Genomic DNA, 20,003 nt, shown 5'->3' with positions numbered 1-20,003 from the left:
CCAGGCACACCGGTTTGTGTCAGGAACTGCAACACTGCTGGGTTTTTCATGCTCAAAGTTTCCTGTGTGTATCAAGAATAGTCCAGCACCCATTGGAGTCAACATGGGCCAGCATCCCTGTGGAAAGCTTTCGACACCTTATAGAGTCCATGCTCCAACGAATTGGGGGGGTGCAACTCAATATTAGGACGGTGTTCTTAATGTTTGGTCTACTCAAAGACGTGATGAGGAATTAGAGGAAGTGGCTGGTGTTAGCATGCTGTGTATTTATAGTCCTGAGAAGTGTTGGTGTCATCATGACTAACTGTGTTGCTGTGGCTTGTTTGAACAACTGAATTATTTGTGCAGATGAATTATTTGTGCAGCTGAATTATTTGTGCAGCTGATTTATTTGTGCAGCTGAATTATTTGTGCAGATGAATTTGCATTGATAACATCTTATCTGCAGAGAGCATAGGGTACAAATACAAAGCACTACATGCAGTACGTTGTGCTATTAAGACATTGCACAATGCTTGATGTAGCTTAACCAGACTGGTGATGGGTAGGATTACATTCAAAACATGATGACTGACCTACATTGATAGTACCAATGTACCAATGACTAGTAAATATTACTCACCAGGAGGTGAGTAGCAGCATTCTCGGTATCCCAAATGTTGTTGCCAAAGTACTGCACACATATGTGCGCGAATCATAACAAGGAAGGGAAGCGATAACTCTATCCATAAATTAATCCCTAACAACCAACGCTGCTAACGTTCTAATATAAGGTGGATAAGTGTGTAAAGAAGGTGTACATACATCATCAACTCCTGGTTGCCAGTAAGTCCATGTAAGTCAGCGAGGGACATTTCCTGAATTGTCTTGTTTGTTGATCACATTGAAATTGGAAGAAAATAACTGAACATAAATCTTAGCTTCACTTGACCATCCTGATCTCCTGAGATTCCATTTTGTTTCTCTACATGGTATCGCAGAGATCAGTCAGGAGGGTGGATCAGGAATCATAAATCTCCTGCAGCTAGATGATGTTGTCCTTTCCTCCCCAGGATAGAGAACCTGTGTGTGAACCAGTTCATGCACATGTTCCAGTCCTCCTGGAATGACTTTGCTGACTTTGAGCGGATCTTCGTCAGGATCAAAAACACCATCTCAGGTGTGTGGTCTCTGTTTTCTCCATAGGGTCCCCTTATGTAAGACCGGCACTATACTAGCTGTTTCTGCAATCATAATTCTCTTCTCCTCTCCTCCTCCCCTCCTCCTCCACTCTCATTCTCTCTTCTCCTCTCCTCTCCTCCTCTTCTCCCCCCACCCCTCCCCTCCCCTCCCCTCCCCCTCCCATCCCTTTTCCTCTCCTCTCCTCTCCTCTCCTCTCCTCTCCTCTCCTCTCCTCTCCTCTCCTCTCCTCTCCTCTCCTCTCCTCTCCTCTCCTCTCCTCTCCTCTCCTCTCCTCTCCTCTCCTCTCCTCTCCTCTCCTCCCCTCCCCCTATCCTAGAGTATGTGATGCAGCACTGGAAAGAGGACTTTATGTTTGGCTACCAGTACCTGAACGGCTGTAACCCAGTGATGATCCAGAAGTGCACCAAGCTGCCAGAGAAGTTCCCTGTTACACACAACATGGTGGAAGACTGTCTGGAGAGAGAGATGACTCTGGAGGAGGAGATCAAGGTAGAGACTGAACCCATAGAGATCCTATTCAATTATTCTAATTCCTAATTCTATGACTGATACACACACATGTCACATGACACCTGCACACAGTTGTGCAAGCATATACACATGCATGCACACATCACATCCACTCACTGTACCTGTGACAGATTGTACACACAAATAGACAAGGCATTCAGAAAGACAGACTCGGAGGTTAATTCTAAGACATTCACCCCTTGTATTATGTGTTGTTTGCAGGCTGGTAACATCTACCTAGCAGACTATGAGTTGATGGAAGACATCAGTCCCAACAGTACAGACCCCTGTACTCTACAGTACCTGGCTGCTCCTATCTGTCTGCTGTACAACAACAGCCAGAGCAAGATCCTGCCTCTGGCCATACAGGTAGGCTACTCTATGTGCTTAGATAAACACTAGGGAGCAGTTGGCTAGTGTTAACCCAAGCCATTAGCCAAATAGCTCAGCTGAACAACTGTTTGTGTCATAATAGTGTAAAGTTTGTCCTTTTGTCAATTGTTATAAGGGTCGTTCCACAAAATTAGTGGTTTTTGCATCCCTTTGATATCTTAAGTAGAAATTGTGCACAAATATTTCATATAAAAAAATTTTTAAAAAAGGGAATAAAGGCTTGCTAAAGTGTCCCTCTGTCAACCCTTTGTCACTTCTAGGAAGATTTTAACCAACTTAATCCCAAAAGTTATCCAAGTTTCACCATCATTGTAAAGCCCTAGTTATTTTGTTGCTTTGATAGTCATTTCTGAAGATTATTAATTATTTAATGTGAATAGTGATTGGCTTGGGGGTAGAAGCTGTTTAGAAGCATCTTGGACCTAGACTTGGCGCTCCGGTACCGCTTGCCGTGTGGTAGCAGAGAGAGCAGTCTATGACTAGGGTAGCAGGAGTCTTTGACAAAATAGGGCCTCCCTCTGACACAGCCTGGTATAGAGGTCCTGGATGACAGGAAACTTGGCCCCGGTGATGTACTGGGCCGTACGCACTACCCTCTGTAGTGCCTTGCGGTCGGAGGCCGAGCAGTTGCCATACCAGGCAGTGATGCAACCCGTCAGGATGCTCTCGATGGTGCAGCTGTTAAACCTTTTAAGGATCTGAGGACCCATGCCAAATCTTTTCAGTCTCCTGAGGGGGAATAGGTTTTATCGTGCCCTCTTCACGACTGTCTTGGTGTGCTTGGACCATGTTAGTTTGTTGGTGATGTGGACACCAAGGAACTTGAAGCTCTCAACCTGCTTCACTTCAGCCTTGTCGATGAGAATAGGGGCGTGCTCGGTCCTCCTTTTCCTGTAGTCCACAATCATCTCATTTGTCTTAACCAGGTTGAGGGATAGGTTGTTGTCCTTGCACCACATGGTCAGGTCTCATCGTTGTCGGTAATCAGGCCTACCACTGTTGTGTCATCTGGAAATGTAATGATGGTGTTGGAGTCGTGCCTGGCCATGCAGTCATGAGTGAACAGGGAGTACAGGAGGGGACTGAGCACGCACCCCTGAGGAGCCCCTGTGTTGAGGATCAGCATGGCGGATGTGTTGTTACCTACCCTTACCACCTTGGGGCGGCCCGTTAAGAAGTCCTGGATCCAGTTGCAGAGGGAGGTGTTTAGTCCCAGGGTCCTTAGCTTGTTGATGAGCTTTGAGGGCACTATGATGTTGAATGTTGAGCTGTAGTCAAAGAATAGCATTCTCACATAGGTGTTCCTTTTGTCCAGGTGGGAAAGGGCAGTGTGGAGTGCAATAGAGATTTCATCATCTGTGGATCTGTTAGGGCAGTATGCAAATTGGAGTGGGTCTAGGGTTTCTGGGATAAGGGCGTTGATGTGAGCCATGACCAGCCTTTCAAAGCACTTCATGGCTACAGACGTGAGCGCTACGGGTCGGTAGTCATTTAGGCAGGTTACCTAAGTGTTGTGTTCTTGGGCACAGGGACTATGGTGGTCTGCTTAAAACATGTTGGTATTACAGACTCAGACAGGGAGAGCTTGAAAATGTCAGTGAAGACACTTTCCAGTTGGTCAGCCCATGCTCGCAGTACACGTCCTGGTAATCCGTCTGGCCCTACGACCTTGTGAATGTTGACCTGTTTAAAGGTCTTACCCACATCGGCTGTGGAGAGCGTGATCACACAGTCGTCTGGAACAGCTGGTGCTCTCATGCATGCTTCAGTGTTATTTGTCTCGAAGCGAGCATAGAAGTAGTTTAGCTCGTCTGGTACGCTCGTATCACTGGGCAGCTCTCGGATCTGTACTTCCCTTTGTAGTCTGTAATGGTTTGCAAGCCCTGCCACGTCCGACGAGCATCGGAGCTGGTGTAGTACGATTCGATCTTAGTCCTGTATTGATGCTTTGCCTGTTTGATGGATCGTCGGAGGGCATAGCGGGATTTCTTATAAGCTTCTGGGTTAGAGTCTCGCTCCTTGAAAGCGGCAGCTCTAGCCTTTAGCTTAGTGCGGATGTTGCCTGTAATCCATGGCTTCTGGTTGGGGTATGTACATACGGTCACTGTGGGGACGACGTCATCGATGCACTTATTGATGAAGTCAATGACTGATGTGGTGTACTCCTCAATGCCATAAGAAGAATCCCGGAACATATTTTAGTGTGTGCTAGCAAAACAGTCCTGTAGCTTTGCATCTACTATGGCGTATTTATTGCCTTACCTCCTCACGCCATTTGCACACACTGTATGTAGACTTTTTCTATTGTGTTATTGACTGTACGTTTGTTTATTCCATGTGTAACTCTGTGTTGTTGTTTGTGTCACACTGCTTTGCTTTATCTTGACCAGGTCACAGTTGTAAATGAGAACTTGTTTTGTAGGCGTCTCTGTGAGTGGAGTAAAGGTGATCTAGAGTTTTCTTTTCCTCTGGTTGCACATTTAACATGCTGCTACTTTTTTTTATCTCTTGAGATGGGAAAACGTGTTTTTTATCAAGTTGAACATGTGCTCTTTATGACAGAATGTTAAAATAAGTTTAAAAGTTGATTGCACTTTTCAAAAGGCAACGAATTGATGGAATGACCCATAAGCTTACTTCACATGTTTCTTCACCATCTACTAAAACATACCTCTCCTCTCCTCCTGCCATGTTCTTCCTCTCTCTCTTCCTCCCCTTCATCCTGCCCCTCCCCCTCTGCCTCATTCTCCCTCTCGTCCTCCTCCTCCTCCTCCTCCTCTCTGTCTCCTAGCTGGGTCAGACTCCAGGGAAGGACAACCCTATCTTCCTGCCCAGTGATGGTCAGTATGACTGGATGCTAGCTAAGATCTGGGTCCGCTCCTCTGACTTCCACATCCACCAGACAGTCACACACCTTCTGAGGACTCACCTGGTCTCGGAGGTGTTTGGAGTGGCCATGTTCAGACAGCTTCCTGCTATACACCCTGCATATAAGGTACACCAACTACACGTCAGTCTGTGCTTGAGTTTTGTTCCTGCTAATGTGACTGAATAGTTGATTCATTGATAGGTTGATTCTTTAACTCATTGATTCATGGATTGGTTAGTTATAAATGTACTGATTGATTGATTGATCGATTGGTTGACTCACTGATGGTCTGTCCTACTTTAGTTGCTCCTTCCTCACATTCGTTTCACCATCGCCATCAACACCAAGGCCAGAGAGCAACTCATCTGTGAGTTTGGCATCTTTGATAAGGTGAGAACGTGTGTGTGTTTGAGAGCGAGAGAGACAGAGACATAGACAGATTCAGTTAATGTGTCTGTCTCTCCTCATGCCAACGGTACATTTAATGTGTCTGTCTCTCCTCAGATCAACGGTACAGTTAATGTGTCTGTCTCTCCTCAGGCCAAAAGGTACAGTTAATGTGTCTGTCTCTCCTCAGGCCAAAAGGTACAGTTAATGTGTCTGTCTCTCCTCAGATCAACGGTACAGTTAATGTGTCTGTCTCTCCTCAGGCCAACGGTACAGTTAATGTGTCTGTCTCTCCTCAGGCCAACGGTACAGTTAATGTGTCTGTCTCTCCTCAGGCCAACGGTACAGTTAATGTGTCTGTCTCTCCTCAGGCCAATGGTACAGTTAATGTGTCTGTCTCTCCTCAGGCCAACGGTACAGTTAATGTGTCTGTCTCTCCTCAGGCCAACGGTACAGTTAATGTGTCTGTCTCTCCTCAGGCCAACGGTACAGTTAATGTGTCTGTCTCTCCTCAGGCCAATGGTACAGTTAATGTGTCTGTCTCTCCCCAGATCAACGTTACAGTTAATGTGTCTGTCTCTCCCCAGGCCAACGGTACAGTTAATGTGTCTGTCTCTCCTCAGATCAACGGTACAGTTAATGTGTCTGTCTCTCCTCAGGCCAACGGTACAGGTAATGTGTCTGTCTCTCCTCAGGCCAACGGTACAGGTAATGTGTCTGTCTCTCCTCAGGCCAACGGTACAGGAGGTGGAGGTCATGTTGAGATGATCCAGAAGGCTATGAGGTCACTGACCTTCAGATCTCTATGTTTCCCTGATGCCATTAAGGCGCGCGGGGTGGACAGCCCTAAGGACCTACCCTACTACTACTACAGAGATGACGGGAACAGGGTCTGGGATGCCACCAAGAGGTCAGAGGTCATAGGGGGGTGTGTGGGGGGGGGGGGACCAGACCTATCACCAGGAAGAGATGCCAGGTGGTGGCTCAACCCTCACCCTAGCTTCATGTCCACACGATGGCTCAACCCTCACCCTAGCTCCATGTCCACACGCTGGCTCAACCCTCACCCTAGCTCCATGTCAACACACTGGCTCAACCCTCACCCTAGCTTCATGTCCACACACTGGCTCAACCCTCACCCTAGCTTCATGTCCACACACTGGCTCAACCCTCACCCTAGCTCCATGTCCACACGCTGGCTCAACCCTCACCCTAGCTCCATGTCCACACACTGGCTCAACCCTCACCCTAGCTCCATGTCCACACGCTGGCTCAACCCTCACCCTAGCTCCATGTCCACACACTGGCTCAACCCTCACCCTAGCTTCATGTCCACACACTGGCTCAACCCTCACCCTAGCTCCATGTCCACACGCTGGCTCAACCCTCACCCTAGCTCCATGTCCACACACTGGCTCAACCCTCACTCTAGCTTCATGTCCACACACTGGCTCAACCCTCACCTTAGCTTCATGTCCACACGCTGGCTCAACCCTCACCCTAGCTCCATGTCCACACGCTGGCTCAACCCTCACCCTAGCTCCATGTCCACACACTGGCTCAACCCTCACCCTAGCTTCATGTCCACACGCTGGCTCAACCCTCCACCTAGCTTCATGTCCACACACTGGCTCAACCCTCACACTAGCTCCATGTCCACACGCTGGCTCAACCCTCCTCCTAGCTTCATGTCCACACGCTGGCTCAACCCTCACCCTAGCTTCATGTCCACACGCTGGCTCAACCCTCACCCTAGCTCCATGTCCACACGCTGGCTCAACCCTCCTCCTAGCTTCATGTCCACACACTGGCTCAACCCTCACCCTAGCTTCATGTCCACACGCTGGCTCAACCCTCACCCTAGCTTCATGTCCACACACTGGCTCAACCCTCACCCTAGCTTCATGTCCACACACTGGCTCAACCCTCACCCTAGCTTCATGTCCAAACGCTGGCTCAACCCTCACCCTAGCTTCATGTCCACACGCTGGCTCAACCCTCACTCTAGCTTCATGTCCACACGCTGGCTCAACCCTCACCCTAGCTTCATGTCCACACACTGGCTCAACCCTCCCTCTAGCTTCATGTCCTCACCCTAGCTTCATGTCCACACACTGGCTCAACCCTCCTCCTAGCTTCATGTCCACACACTGGCTCAACCCTCTGCCTAGCTTCATGTCCACACGCTGGCTCAACCCTCACCCTAGCTTCATGTCCACACACTGGCTCAACCCTCACCCTAGCTTCATGTCCACACACTGGCTCAACCCTCACCCTAGCTTCATGTCCACACGCTGGCTCAACCCTCACCCTAGCTCCATGTCCACACGCTGGCTCAACCCTTACCCTAGCTTCATGTCCACACGCTGGCTCAACCCTCACCCTAGCTTCATGTCCACACGCTGGCTCAACCCTCACCCTAGCTTCATGTCCACACGCTGGCTCAACCCTCACCCTAGCTTCATGTCTACACGCTGGCTCAACCCTCACCCTAGCTCCATGTCCACACGCTGGCTCAGTCCTCACCCTAGCTTCATGTCCACACGCTGGCTCAACCCTCACCCTAGCTTCATGTCCTCACCCTAGCTTCATTTCCACACACTGGCTCAACCCTCAACCTAGCTTCATGTCCACACGCTGGCTCAACCCTCACCCTAGCTTCATGTCCACACACTGGCTCAACCCTCACCCTAGCTTCATGTCCACACACTGGCTCAACCCTCACCCTAGCTTCATGTCCACACGCTGGCTCAACCCTCACCCTAGCTTCATGTCCACACGCTGGCTCAACCCTCACCCTCGCTTCATGTCCACACACTGGCTCAACCCTACCCTAGCTTCATGTCCTCACCCTAGCTTCATGTCCACACACTGGCTCAACCCTCAGCCTAGCTTCATGTCCACACACTGGCTCAACCCTCACCCTAGCTTCATGTCCACACGCTGGCTCAACCCTCATCCTAGCTTCATGTCCACACGCTGGCTCAACCCTCATCCTAGCTTCATGTCCACACACTGGCTCAACCCTCACCCTAGCTTCATGTCCACACACTGGCTCAACCCTCCCTCTAGATTCATGTCCACACACTGGCTCAACCCTCACCCTAGCTTCATGTCCTCACCCTAGCTTCATGTCCACACACTGGCTCAACCCTCTCCTAGCTTCATGTCCACACGCTGGCTCAACCCTCAACCTAGCTTCATGTCCTCACCCTAGCTTCATGTCCACACACTGGCTCAACCCTCACCCTAGCTTCATGTCCACACACTGGCTCAACCCTCACCCTAGCTTCATGTCCACACACTGGCTCAACTCTCACCCTAGCTTCATGTCCACACACTGGCTCAACCCTCACCCTAGCTTCATGTCCACACACTGGCTCAACCCTCACCCTAGCTTCATGTCCACACACTGGCTCAACCCTCACCCTAGCTTCATGTCCACACACTGGCTCAACCCTCACCCTAGCTTCATGTCCACACGCTGGCTCAACCCTCACCCTAGCTTCATGTCCACACACTGGCTCAACCCTCACCCTAGCTTCATGACCACACACTGGCTCAAACCTTACCCTAGCTTCATGTCCACACACTGGCTCAACCCTCACCCTAGCTTCATGTCCACACGCTGGCTCAACCCCCACTAGCTTCATGTCCTCACCCTAGCTTCATGTCCACACACTGGCTCAACCCTCACCCTAGCTTCATGTCCACACGCTGGCTCAACCCTCACCCTAGCTTCATGTCCACACGCTGGCTCAACCCTCACCCTAGCTTCATGTCTACACGCTGGCTCAACCCTCACCCTAGCTCCATGTCCACACGCTGGCTCAGTCCTCACCCTAGCTTCATGTCCACACGCTGGCTCAACCCTCACCCTAGCTTCATGTCCTCACCCTAGCTTCATTTCCACACACTGGCTCAACCCTCAACCTAGCTTCATGTCCACACGCTGGCTCAACCCTCACCCTAGCTTCATGTCCACACACTGGCTCAACCCTCACCCTAGCTTCATGTCCACACACTGGCTCAACCCTCACCCTAGCTTCATGTCCACACGCTGGCTCAACCCTCACCCTAGCTTCATGTCTACACGCTGGCTCAACCCTCACCCTAGCTCCATGTCCACACGCTGGCTCAGTCCTCACCCTAGCTTCATGTCCACACGCTGGCTCAACCCTCACCCTAGCTTCATGTCCTCATCCTAGCTTCATTTCCACACACTGGCTCAACCCTCAACCTAGCTTCATGTCCACACGCTGGCTCAACCCTCACCCTAGCTTCATGTCCACACACTGGCTCAACCCTCACCCTAGCTTCATGTCCACACACTGGCTCAACCCTCACCCTAGCTTCATGTCCACACGCTGGCTCAACCCTCACCCTAGCTTCATGTCCACACGCTGGCTCAACCCTCACCCTCGCTTCATGTCCACACACTGGCTCAACCCTACCCTAGCTTCATGTCCTCACCCTAGCTTCATGTCCACACACTGGCTCAACCCTCAGCCTAGCTTCATGTCCACACACTGGCTCAACCCTCACCCTAGCTTCATGTCCACACGCTGGCTCAACCCTCATCCTAGCTTCATGTCCACACGCTGGCTCAACCCTCATCCTAGCTTCATGTCCTCACCCTAGCTTCATGTCCACACACTGGCTCAACCCCTCACCCTAGCTTCATGTCCACACACTGGCTCACCCCTCACCCTAGCTTCATGTCCACACACTGGCTCAACCCTCCCTCTAGATTCATGTCCACACACTGGCTCAACCCTCACCCTAGCTTCATGTCCACACGCTGGCTCAACCCTCTCCCTAGCTTCATGACCACACACTGGCTCAACCCTCTCCCTAGCTTCATGTCCACACGCTGGCTCAACCCTCACCCTAGCTTCATGTCCACACACTGGCTCAACCCTCACCCTAGCTTCATGTCCTCACCCTAGCTTCATGTCCACACACTGGCTCAACCCTCTCCTAGCTTCATGTCCACACGCTGGCTCAACCCTCAACCTAGCTTCATGTCCTCACCCTAGCTTCATGTCCACACACTGGCTCAACCCTCACCCTAGCTTCATGTCCACACACTGGCTCAACCCTCACCCTAGCTTCATGTCCACACACTGGCTCAACCCTCCCTCTCGCTTCATGTCCACACACTGGCTCAACCCTCACCCTAGCTTCATGACCACACACTGGCTCAAACCTTACCCTAGCTTCATGTCCACACACTGGCTCAACCCTCACCCTAGCTTCATGTCCACACGCTGGCTCAACCCCCACTAGCTTCATGTCCTCACCCTAGCTTCATGTCCACACACTGGCTCAACCCTCACCCTAGCTTCATGTCCACACACTGGCTCAACTCTCACACTAGCTTCATGTCCACACACTGGCTCAACCCTCACCCTAGCTTCATGTCCACACACTGGCTCAACCCTCACCCTAGCTTCATGTCCACACACTGGCTCAACCCTCACCCTAGCTTCATGTCCACACACTGGCTCAATTCTCACCCTAGCTTCATGTCCACACGCTGGCTCAACCCTCACTCTAGCTTCATGTCCACACGCTGGCTCAACCCTCACCCTAGCTTCATGTCCACACGCTGGCTCAACCCTCACACTAGCTCCATGTCCACACGCTGGCTCAACCCTCACCCTAGCTTCATGTCCACACGGTGGCTCAACCCTCACCCTAGCTTCATGTCCTCACCCTAGCTTCATGTCCACACACTGGCTCAACCCTCACCCTAGCTTCATGTCCACACACTGGCTCAACCCTCCTCCTAGCTTCATGTCCACACGCTGGCTCAACCCTCACTCTAGCTTCATGTCCACACGCTGGCTCAACCCTCACCCTAGCTTCATGTCCACACGCTGGCTCAACCCTCACCCTAGCTTCATGTCCACACACTGGCTCAACCCTCTTCCTAGCTTCATGACCACACACTGGCTCAAACCTCACCCTAGCTTCATGTCCACACACTGGCTCAACCCTCACCCTAGCTTCATGTCCACACGCTGGCTCAACCCCCACTAGCTTCATGTCCTCACCCTAGCTTCATGTCCACACACTGGCTCAACCCTCACCCTAGCTTCATGTCCACACACTGGCTCAACCCTCACCCTAGCTTCATGTCCACACACTGGCTCAACCCTCACCCTAGCTTCATGTCCACACACTGGCTCAACCCTCACCCTAGCTTCATGTCCACACGCTGGCTCAACCCTCACTCTAGCTTCATGTCCACACGCTGGCTCAACCCTCACCCTAGCTTCATGTCCACACGCTGGCTCAACCCTCACACTAGCTCCATGTCCACACGCTGGCTCAACCCTCACCCTAGCTTCATGTCCACACACTGGCTCAACCCTCCTCCTAGCTTCATGTCCACACGCTGGCTCAACCCTCACTCTAGCTTCATGTCCACACGCTGGCTCAACCCTCACCCTAGCTTCATGTCCACACGCTGGCTCAACCCTCACCCTAGCTCCATGTCCACATCATTGATCAGCCCTCACCCTAAACCTAGCTTCATGTCCACATCATTGATCAGCCCTCACCCTAAACCTAGCTTCATGTCCACATCATTGATCAGCCCTCACCCTAAACCTAGCTTCATGTCCACATCATTGATCAGCCCTCACCCTAAACCTAGCTTCATGTCCACATCATTGATCAGCCCTCACCCTAAACCTAGCTTCATGTCCACATCATTGATCAGCCCTAACCCTAAACCTAGCTTCATGTCCACATCATTGATCAGCCCTAACCCTAAACCTAGCTTCATGTCCACATCATTGATCAGCCCTAACCCTAAACCTAGCTTCATGTCCACATCATTGATCAGCCCTAACCCTAAACCTAGCTTCATGTCCACATCATTGATCAGCCCTAACCCTAAACCTAGCTTCATGTCCACATCATTGATCAGCCCCTCACCCTAAACCTAGCTTCATGTCCACATCATTGATCAGCCCTCACCCTAAACCTAGCTTCATGTCCACATCATTGATCAGCCCTAACCCTAGCTATTATTCTAACTAAGCCTACATTTTATTTTGACCCTAGTTTTGTGTGGGACGTGGTGTGTATCTACTACGACAGTGACGACACAGTACAGAAGGATGAGGAGATCCAGGCATTCGTTAAAGATGTCTGCAGCTTTGGGATGCAGGACCTTGATTGCTGTGGTGGGTACAAACACATAATAACCAACAAACACGACAATGGCATAGCCTACTTTAAAATATTTGAGTTATCTGCAATACAAATACACACTTCTTATTTCTCTGGATTGTGTTGAAAGACGTAGCTGACCACGCAGTAACATTATCGATATTTAGCTATGCAGACACCGTTGTATACAGACATGTACTTAACTTTTTAGTTGGCCAATAGCCTCTCTGTCAGGGACTGGTTAGTGGCTCACTGATGGAACAAGTGTCAAAATAAACATCCTGTGTTGCGCCACAAGACTTGTTAAACATCCTGTGTTGCGCCCAACGACTTGTTTTACTTAACTTGGCGTTAAGCAAGGGCTGACCACTGCACTCTATGGCTCCCGAGTGGCGCATCTCAGTGCTTGAGGCATCACTACAGACCCTGGTTCGAATCCAGGCTGTATCACAACCGGCCGTGATTGGGAGTCCCATAGGGCGGCGCACAATTGGCCTAGCGTCGTCTGGGTTTGTCCGTTGTAGGCTGTCATTGTAAATAAGAATTTGTTCTTAACTGACTTGCCTAGTTAAATAAAGTTTAAATTAAAAATAAATAAATAAAATGACAAGGAGTCATTTAATGTCACTATTTATTTTTAATTTAACTCTGCATTGTTGGAAATGGACCCGTAAGTAAACATTTCACTGTTGGTATTCACCTGTTGTTTATGAAGCATGTGACAAATAACATTAGACTGGATTATATGGAAACTTTTCTGCAGAGTTTCCCAAATCCCTGAAGACACGTGAGGATCTCACAGAGTACCTGACTGTCATCATCTTCACTGCCTCTGCTCACCATGCTGCTGTCAACTTCGGACAGGTAACATTTAGGGCTAGATTCAATCAGATTGACATCTGCATAGCGTTGATTTGGCAGTCTAACTGTAGGTCTGCTAAATGACTACAATGTTCATGTAAAAAATGGTGTTGGAGGTGGAACAGCATTAGAGCTGTGAAATCTACAAGCGGCTCACTGCGTTACCTTATCAAGGACAGTGCCATTGGATGCAATGAAACCACACTCGACTATAATCCCATGCAGCTGCGTTAAAAGTGTATGCAACCACATTACAAATTCAAACACTCAAATTAGATTGATAGGCATAAACCCCCCCCATCCAAATGAACATGAAAACATGCATTACCTTAATAATGATGTCTAACATTGATAGAGGTTACACTTTCTAGTGACGGTTTTTGAACTTCTAACGCAGTAGGGGTCATAAGGAAGTGGTTTGTAAGTTCTAATGCAGTAGGGATCATAATGAAGTGGTTTGTAACTTCTAATGCAGTAGGGTTCATAATGAAGTGGTTTGTAACTTCTAATGCAGTAGGGTTCATAATGAAGTGGTTTGTAACTTCTAATGCAGTAGGGATCATAATGAAGTGGGTTGTAACTTCTAATGCAGTAGAGTTAATAAGGAAGTGGTTTGAAACTTCTAATGCAGTAGGGTTAATAAGGAAGTGGTTTGTAACTTCTAATGCAGTAGGGCTCATAAGGAAGTGGTTTGTAACTTCAAACCCAGTAGGAATCATACGGGAGTGGTTTGTAACTTCTAATGCAGTAGGGGTCATAAGAAGTGGTTTGTAACTTCTAACGCAGTAGGAATCATAAGGGAGTGGTTTGTAACTTCTAATGCAGTAGGGGTCATAAGGAAGTGGTTTGTAACTTCTAACGCAGTAGGAATCATAAGGGAGTGGTTTGTAACTTCTAACGCAGTAGGGTTAATAAGGAAGTGGTTTGTAACTTCTAACGCAGTAGGACTCATAAGGGAGTGGTTTGTAACTTCTAACGCAGTAGGGTTAATAAGGAAGTGGTTTGTAACTACTAACGCAGTAGGGCTAATAAGGGAGTGGTTTGTAACTACTTACGCAGTAGGGTTAATAAGAAAGTGGTTTGTAACTACTAACACAGTAGGGCTAATAAGGGAGTGGTTTGTAACTACTAATGCAGTAGGGTTAATAAGGGAGTGGTTTGTAACTTCTAACGCAGTAGGGTTAATAAGGAGGTGGTTTGTAACTTCTAACGCAGTAGGGTTAATAAGGAGGTGGTTTGTAACTTCTAACGCAGTAGGGTCAATGAGGAGGTGGTTTGTAACTACTAACGCAGTAGGACTGGCCACCCCTCATAGCCTGGTTCCTCTCTAGGTTTCTTCCTAGGTTCTGGCCTTCCTAGGGAGTTTTTCCTAGCCACCGTGCTTCCTTACCTGCATTGCTTGCTGTTTGGGGTTTTACGCTGGGTTTCTGTATAGCACTTTGTGACATCAGCTGATGTAAGAAGGGCTTTATAAATACATTTGATTGAAATTTGATTGATAGGGATCATAAGGAAGTGGTTTGTAACTTCTAATGCAGTAGGGTTAATAAGGAAGTGGTTTGTAACTTCTAATGCAGTAGGGTTAATAAGGGAGTGGTTTGTAACTTCTAATGCAGTAGGGTTAATAAGGAAGTGGTTTGAACTTCTAATGCAGTAGGGTTAATAAGGGAGTGGTTTGTAACTTCTAATGCAGTAGGGTTAATAAGGAAGTGGTTTGTAACTTCTAATGCAGAAGGGATAATAAGGGAGTGGTTTGTAACTTCTAACGCAGTAGGGTTAATAAGGAAGTTGTCACGACTCCCGCCGAAGTCGGCCCCTCTCCTTGTTCGGGCGGCGTTCGGCGGTCGACTCACCGGCTTACTAGTTGCCACCGATCGATGTTTCACTGTTCGTTTGGTTTTGTCTTTATTGTGTACACCTGTTTTTGATTTTCCCTAATTATGTTCATTATTTAAACCTCTGCATTTCTTGTTTGTTTGTCAGTGATTGTTTCCTGTTTTGTGTGGTCGGAGGTGTTTCTCCGCAATATGTATTTTCCTAGGAGAAGATTTATTGATTTTTCAAGTAAACACGCTTGTTTACATTGATCCCTGTGTCCTGCGCCTGACTCCTCTACTTCTCCTAAAGATACTCATTACAGAAGTGGTTTGTAACTTCTAACGCAGTAGGAATCATACGGGAGTGGTTTGTAACTTCTAATGCAGTAGGGATCATAAGGAAGTGGTTTGTAACTTCTAACGCAGTAGGAATCATAAGGGAGTGGTTTGTAACTTCTAATGCAGTAGGGGTCATAAGGAAGTGGTTAGTAACTTCTAACGCAGTAGGAATCATAAGGGAGTGGTTTGTAACTTCTAATGCAGTAGGGTTAATAAGGAAGTGGTTTGTAACTTCTAACGCAGTAGGGTTAACAAGGGAGTGGTTTGTAATTTCTAATGCAGTAGGGTTAATAAGGAAGTGGTTTGTAACTTCTAACGCAGTAGGGTTAATAAGGAAGTGGTTTGTAACTTCTAACGCAGTAGGGTTAATAAGGAAGTCGTTTGTAACTACTAAAGCAGTAGGGCTAATAAGGAAGTGGTTTGTGACTTCTAAAGCAGTTGGGCTAATAAGGAAGTGGTTTGTAACTACTAACGAAGTAGGGCTAATAAGGAAGTGGTTTGTAACTACTAACGCAGTAGGGCTAATAAGGAAGTGGTTTGTAACTTCTAACGCAGTAGGGCTAATAAGGGAGTGGTTTGTAACTACTAACGCAGTAGGCTAATAAGGAAGTGGTTTGTAACTTCTAAAGCAGTTGGGTTAATAAGGGAGTGGTTTGTAACTACTAACGCAGTAGGGCTAATAAGGGAGTGGTTTGTAACTTCTAATGCAGTAGGGTTAATAAGGAAGTGGTTTGTAACTTCTAACGCAGTAGGAGTCATAAGGGAGTGGTTTGTAACTACTAACGCAGTAGGGTTAATAAGGAAGTGGTTTGTAACTTCTAACGCAGTAGGAGTCATAAGGGAGTGGTTTGTAACTACTAACGCAGTAGGGCTAATAAGGAAGTGGTTTGTAACTTCTAAAGCAGTTGGGTTAATAAGGGAGTGGTTTGTAACTACTAACGAAGTAGGGCTAATAAGGGTGTGGTTTGTAACTTCTAACGCAGTAGGACTGGCCACCCCTCATAGCCTGGTTCCTCTCTAGGTTTCTTCCTAGGTTCTGGCCTTCCTAGGGAGTTTTTCCTAGCCACCGTGCTTCCTTACCTGCATTGCTTGCTGTTTGGGGTTTTAGGCTGGGTTTCTGTATAGCACTTTGTGATCCCTGTGTCCTGCGCCTGACTCCTCTACTTCTCCTAAAGATACTCATTACAGAAGTGGTTTGTAACTTCTAACGCAGTAGGAATCATACGGGAGTGGTTTGTAACTTTTAATGCAGTAGGGGTCATAAGGAAGTGGTTTGTAACTTCTAACACAGTAGGAATCATAAGGGAGTGGTTTGTAACTTCTAATGCAGTAGGGGTCATAAGGAAGTGGTTTGTAACTTCTAACGCAGTAGGAATCATAAGGGAGTGGTTTGTAACTTCTAACGCAGTAGGGTTAATAAGGGAGTGGTTTGTAACTTCTAACGCAGTAGGGTTAATAAGGAAGTGGTTTGTAACTTCTAACGCAGTAGGGTTAATAAGGAAGTGGTTTGTAACTTCTAACGCAGTAGGAGTCATAAGGGAGTGGTTTGTAACTACTAACGCAGTAGGGCTAATAAGGAAGTGGTTTGTAACTTCTAAAGCAGTTAGGTTAATAAGGGAGTGGTTTGTAACTACTAACGAAGTAGGGCTAATAAGGGAGTGGTTTGTAACTTCTAATGCAGTAGGGATAATAAGGAAGTGGTTTGTAACTTCTAAAGCAGTAGGGCTAATAAGGGAGTGGTTTGTGACACACAAGAGCAGCCGCTCACCGATATGTCAGCTCATACCGCTGTTACCTCCAACACCGACAAAACATCTGCTATGCAGATGTCGGCCAACGCTGGTTAAGGCTGGTCAATGCTCGATCTGATTGAATCCAAGCCTTGGTTAGATTTTTGTACGGTAGACTTTAGACAGGTAAGATTTGCTCAGGTAGGCTATTTAGTCAGGTAGGCTTTGGACAATTGGTCCACATTATACAACGGGTGGGTCTAATCCTGAATGCTGATTGGTTAAAACCGCATTCCAGACGGTATCTATTCCACAAGTTACCACTGGCTACATCTATGACGTTAAAATGATGATTTACTCTGTTCCATCTGACTGCACAATCCACTGTGTCATCATACGAGAGTACCACCTAGCTTCCCTTAGATGTTAATGTCTGCCTACTCTGTGTATTTCAGTATGACTGGTGCTCGTGGATCCCCAATGCGCCCCCCACCATGCGGAAGCCTCCTCCCACACAAAAGGGGGTGGTAGATGTGAAGTTCATCATCGAGAGTCTCCCTGACCGCGGCCGGTCCTGCTGGCACCTAGGGGCTGTCTGGGCCCTTAGTCAGTTCCAGGAGAATGAAGTAAACACACCACACACAACACACGTACACAACACACGTACACAACACACGTACACAACACACGCACACAACACACATGCACATAACACATGCACACACACACGGTTGTCTGCTTTTATTCTGAATGTTAAAGAAAGCACTCCAACCTCTCTCTCTCTCTCTCTCTCTCTCTCTCTCTCTCTCCTCCCTCTCCCTCCCTCCCTCCCTCCCTCCCTCCCTCTCCCTCTCCCCAGCTGTTCCTGGGGATGTACCCAGATGAGCACTTCATAGAGAAGCCTGTGAAGGAGGCCATGGAATCATTCAGGAAGAGACTGGCAGAGGTCAGCAGTGCCATCAAGATCCGCAACGAAGGCAAGAAACTACCCTACTACTACTTCTCTCCTGACCGCATCCCTAACAGTGTGGCTGTCTGAGAGAGGGATGGAGGAGGGTGAGAGGAAGGATGGGAGCGAGGGACTGAGGGAGAGGGAGATATTGTGAACAGTGATTTATGGTGTTGTTTCTTACATACTGTGCTGTATGTATATTGTACTATGATAAGCACATACCCACTGATGCAATTCAACTTTTTTGCCAGCGATTTTTACAAACAGAAAGTGAATCATCATTGTTGTACAATTCAAATGTCAAATAAAAATTCTCAAAATGTGCTTTTCTATTTCTCCTTATAGTACTGTAAAACTGTTGGTGACAATGAAAGTACAGTGGGGCAAAAAAGTATTTAGTCAGCCACCAATTGTGCAAGTTCTCCCACTTAAAAAGATGAGAGAGGACTGTAAGTTTCATCATAGGTACACTTCAACTATGACAGACAAAATGAGATTTTTTTTCCCAGAAAATCACATTGTAGGATTTTTAATATATTTATTTGCAAAATATGGTGGAAAATAAGTATTTCGTCAATAACAAAAGTTTATCTCAATACTTTGCTATATACCCTTTGTTGGCAATGACACAGGTCAAACGTTTTCTGTAAGTCTTCACAAGGTTTTCATACACTGTTGCTGGTATTTTGGCCCATTCCTCCATGCAGATCTCCTCTAGAGCAGTGATGTTTTGGGGCTGTCGCTGGGCAACATGGACTTTCAACTCCCTCCAAAGATGTTCTATGGGGTTGAGATCTGGAGACTGGCTAGGCCACTCCAGAACCTTGAAATGCTTCTTACGAAGCCACTCCTTCATTGCCCGGGCGGTGTGTTTGGGATCATTGTCATGCTGAAAGACCCAGCCACGTTTCATCTTCAATGCCCTTGCTGATGGAAGGAGGTTTTCACTCAAAATCTCACGATACATGGCCCCATTCATTCATTCCTTTACACGGATCAGTCGTCCTGGTCCCTTTGCAGAAAAACAGCCCCAAAGCATGATGTTTCCACCCCCATGCTTCACAGTAGGTATGGTGTTCTTTGGATGCAACTCAGCATTCTTTGTCCTCCAAACACGACAAGTTGAGTTTTTACCAAAAAGTTATATTTTGGTTTCATCTGACCATATGACATTCTCCCAATCCTCTTCTGGATCATCCAAATGCTCTCTAGCAAACTTCAGACGGGCCTGGACATGTACTGGCTTAAGCAGTGGGACAAGTCTGGCACTGCAGGATTTGAGTCCCTGGCGGCGTAGTGTGTTACTGATGGTAGGCTTTGTTACTTTGGTCCCAGCTCTCTGCAGGTCATTCACTAGGTCCCCCCGTGTGGTTCTGGGATTTTTGCTCATCGTTCTTGTGATCATTTTGACCCCACAGGGTGAGATCTTGCGTGGAGCCCCAGATCGAGGGAGATTATCAGTGGTCTTGTATGTCTTCCATTTCCTAATAATTGCTCCCACAGTTGATTTCTTCAAACCAAGCTGCTTACCTATTGCAGATTCAGTCTTCCCAGCCTGGTGCAGGTCTACAATTTTGTTTCTGGTGTCCTTTGACAGCTCTTCTGTCTTGGCCATAGTGGAGTTTGGAGTGTGACTGTTTGAGGTTGTGGACAGGTGTCTTTTATACTGATAACAACTTCAAACAGGTGCCATTAATACAGTTAACGAGTGGAGGACAGAGGAGCCTCTTAAAGAAGAAGTTACAGGTCTGTGAGAGCCAGAAATCTTGCTTGTTTGT

General features: G+C 47.8%; 1 protein-coding gene across 1 annotated transcript in view; it reads left to right on the top strand.

Annotated features, from left to right (window-relative positions):
* Positions 1-18,548, top strand: part of alox5a (arachidonate 5-lipoxygenase a) — a 29,346-nt gene extending 10,798 nt beyond the window's left edge. Inside the window, exons 5-14 of the mRNA NM_001139832.1 lie at positions 1,053-1,159; positions 1,499-1,671; positions 1,915-2,061; positions 4,877-5,080; positions 5,258-5,344; positions 6,073-6,251; positions 12,419-12,540; positions 13,290-13,390; positions 17,729-17,899; positions 18,133-18,548. Coding sequence (NP_001133304.1) covers positions 1,053-1,159; positions 1,499-1,671; positions 1,915-2,061; positions 4,877-5,080; positions 5,258-5,344; positions 6,073-6,251; positions 12,419-12,540; positions 13,290-13,390; positions 17,729-17,899; positions 18,133-18,312 — 1,471 coding nt within the window. The 3' untranslated portion in view covers positions 18,313-18,548. The remainder of the gene's footprint in view (positions 1-1,052; positions 1,160-1,498; positions 1,672-1,914; positions 2,062-4,876; positions 5,081-5,257; positions 5,345-6,072; positions 6,252-12,418; positions 12,541-13,289; positions 13,391-17,728; positions 17,900-18,132) is intronic.
* The last annotated feature ends 1,455 nt before the right edge of the window (positions 18,549-20,003 follow it).

The sequence above is a fragment of the Salmo salar genome, chromosome ssa18 (assembly GCF_905237065.1).
Source record: "Salmo salar chromosome ssa18, Ssal_v3.1, whole genome shotgun sequence".
Taxonomy (NCBI): Eukaryota; Metazoa; Chordata; class Actinopteri; order Salmoniformes; family Salmonidae; genus Salmo; species Salmo salar.
Note: the sequence above shows the minus strand (reverse complement) of the source record. Positions and strands in the feature narration are given on the sequence as shown.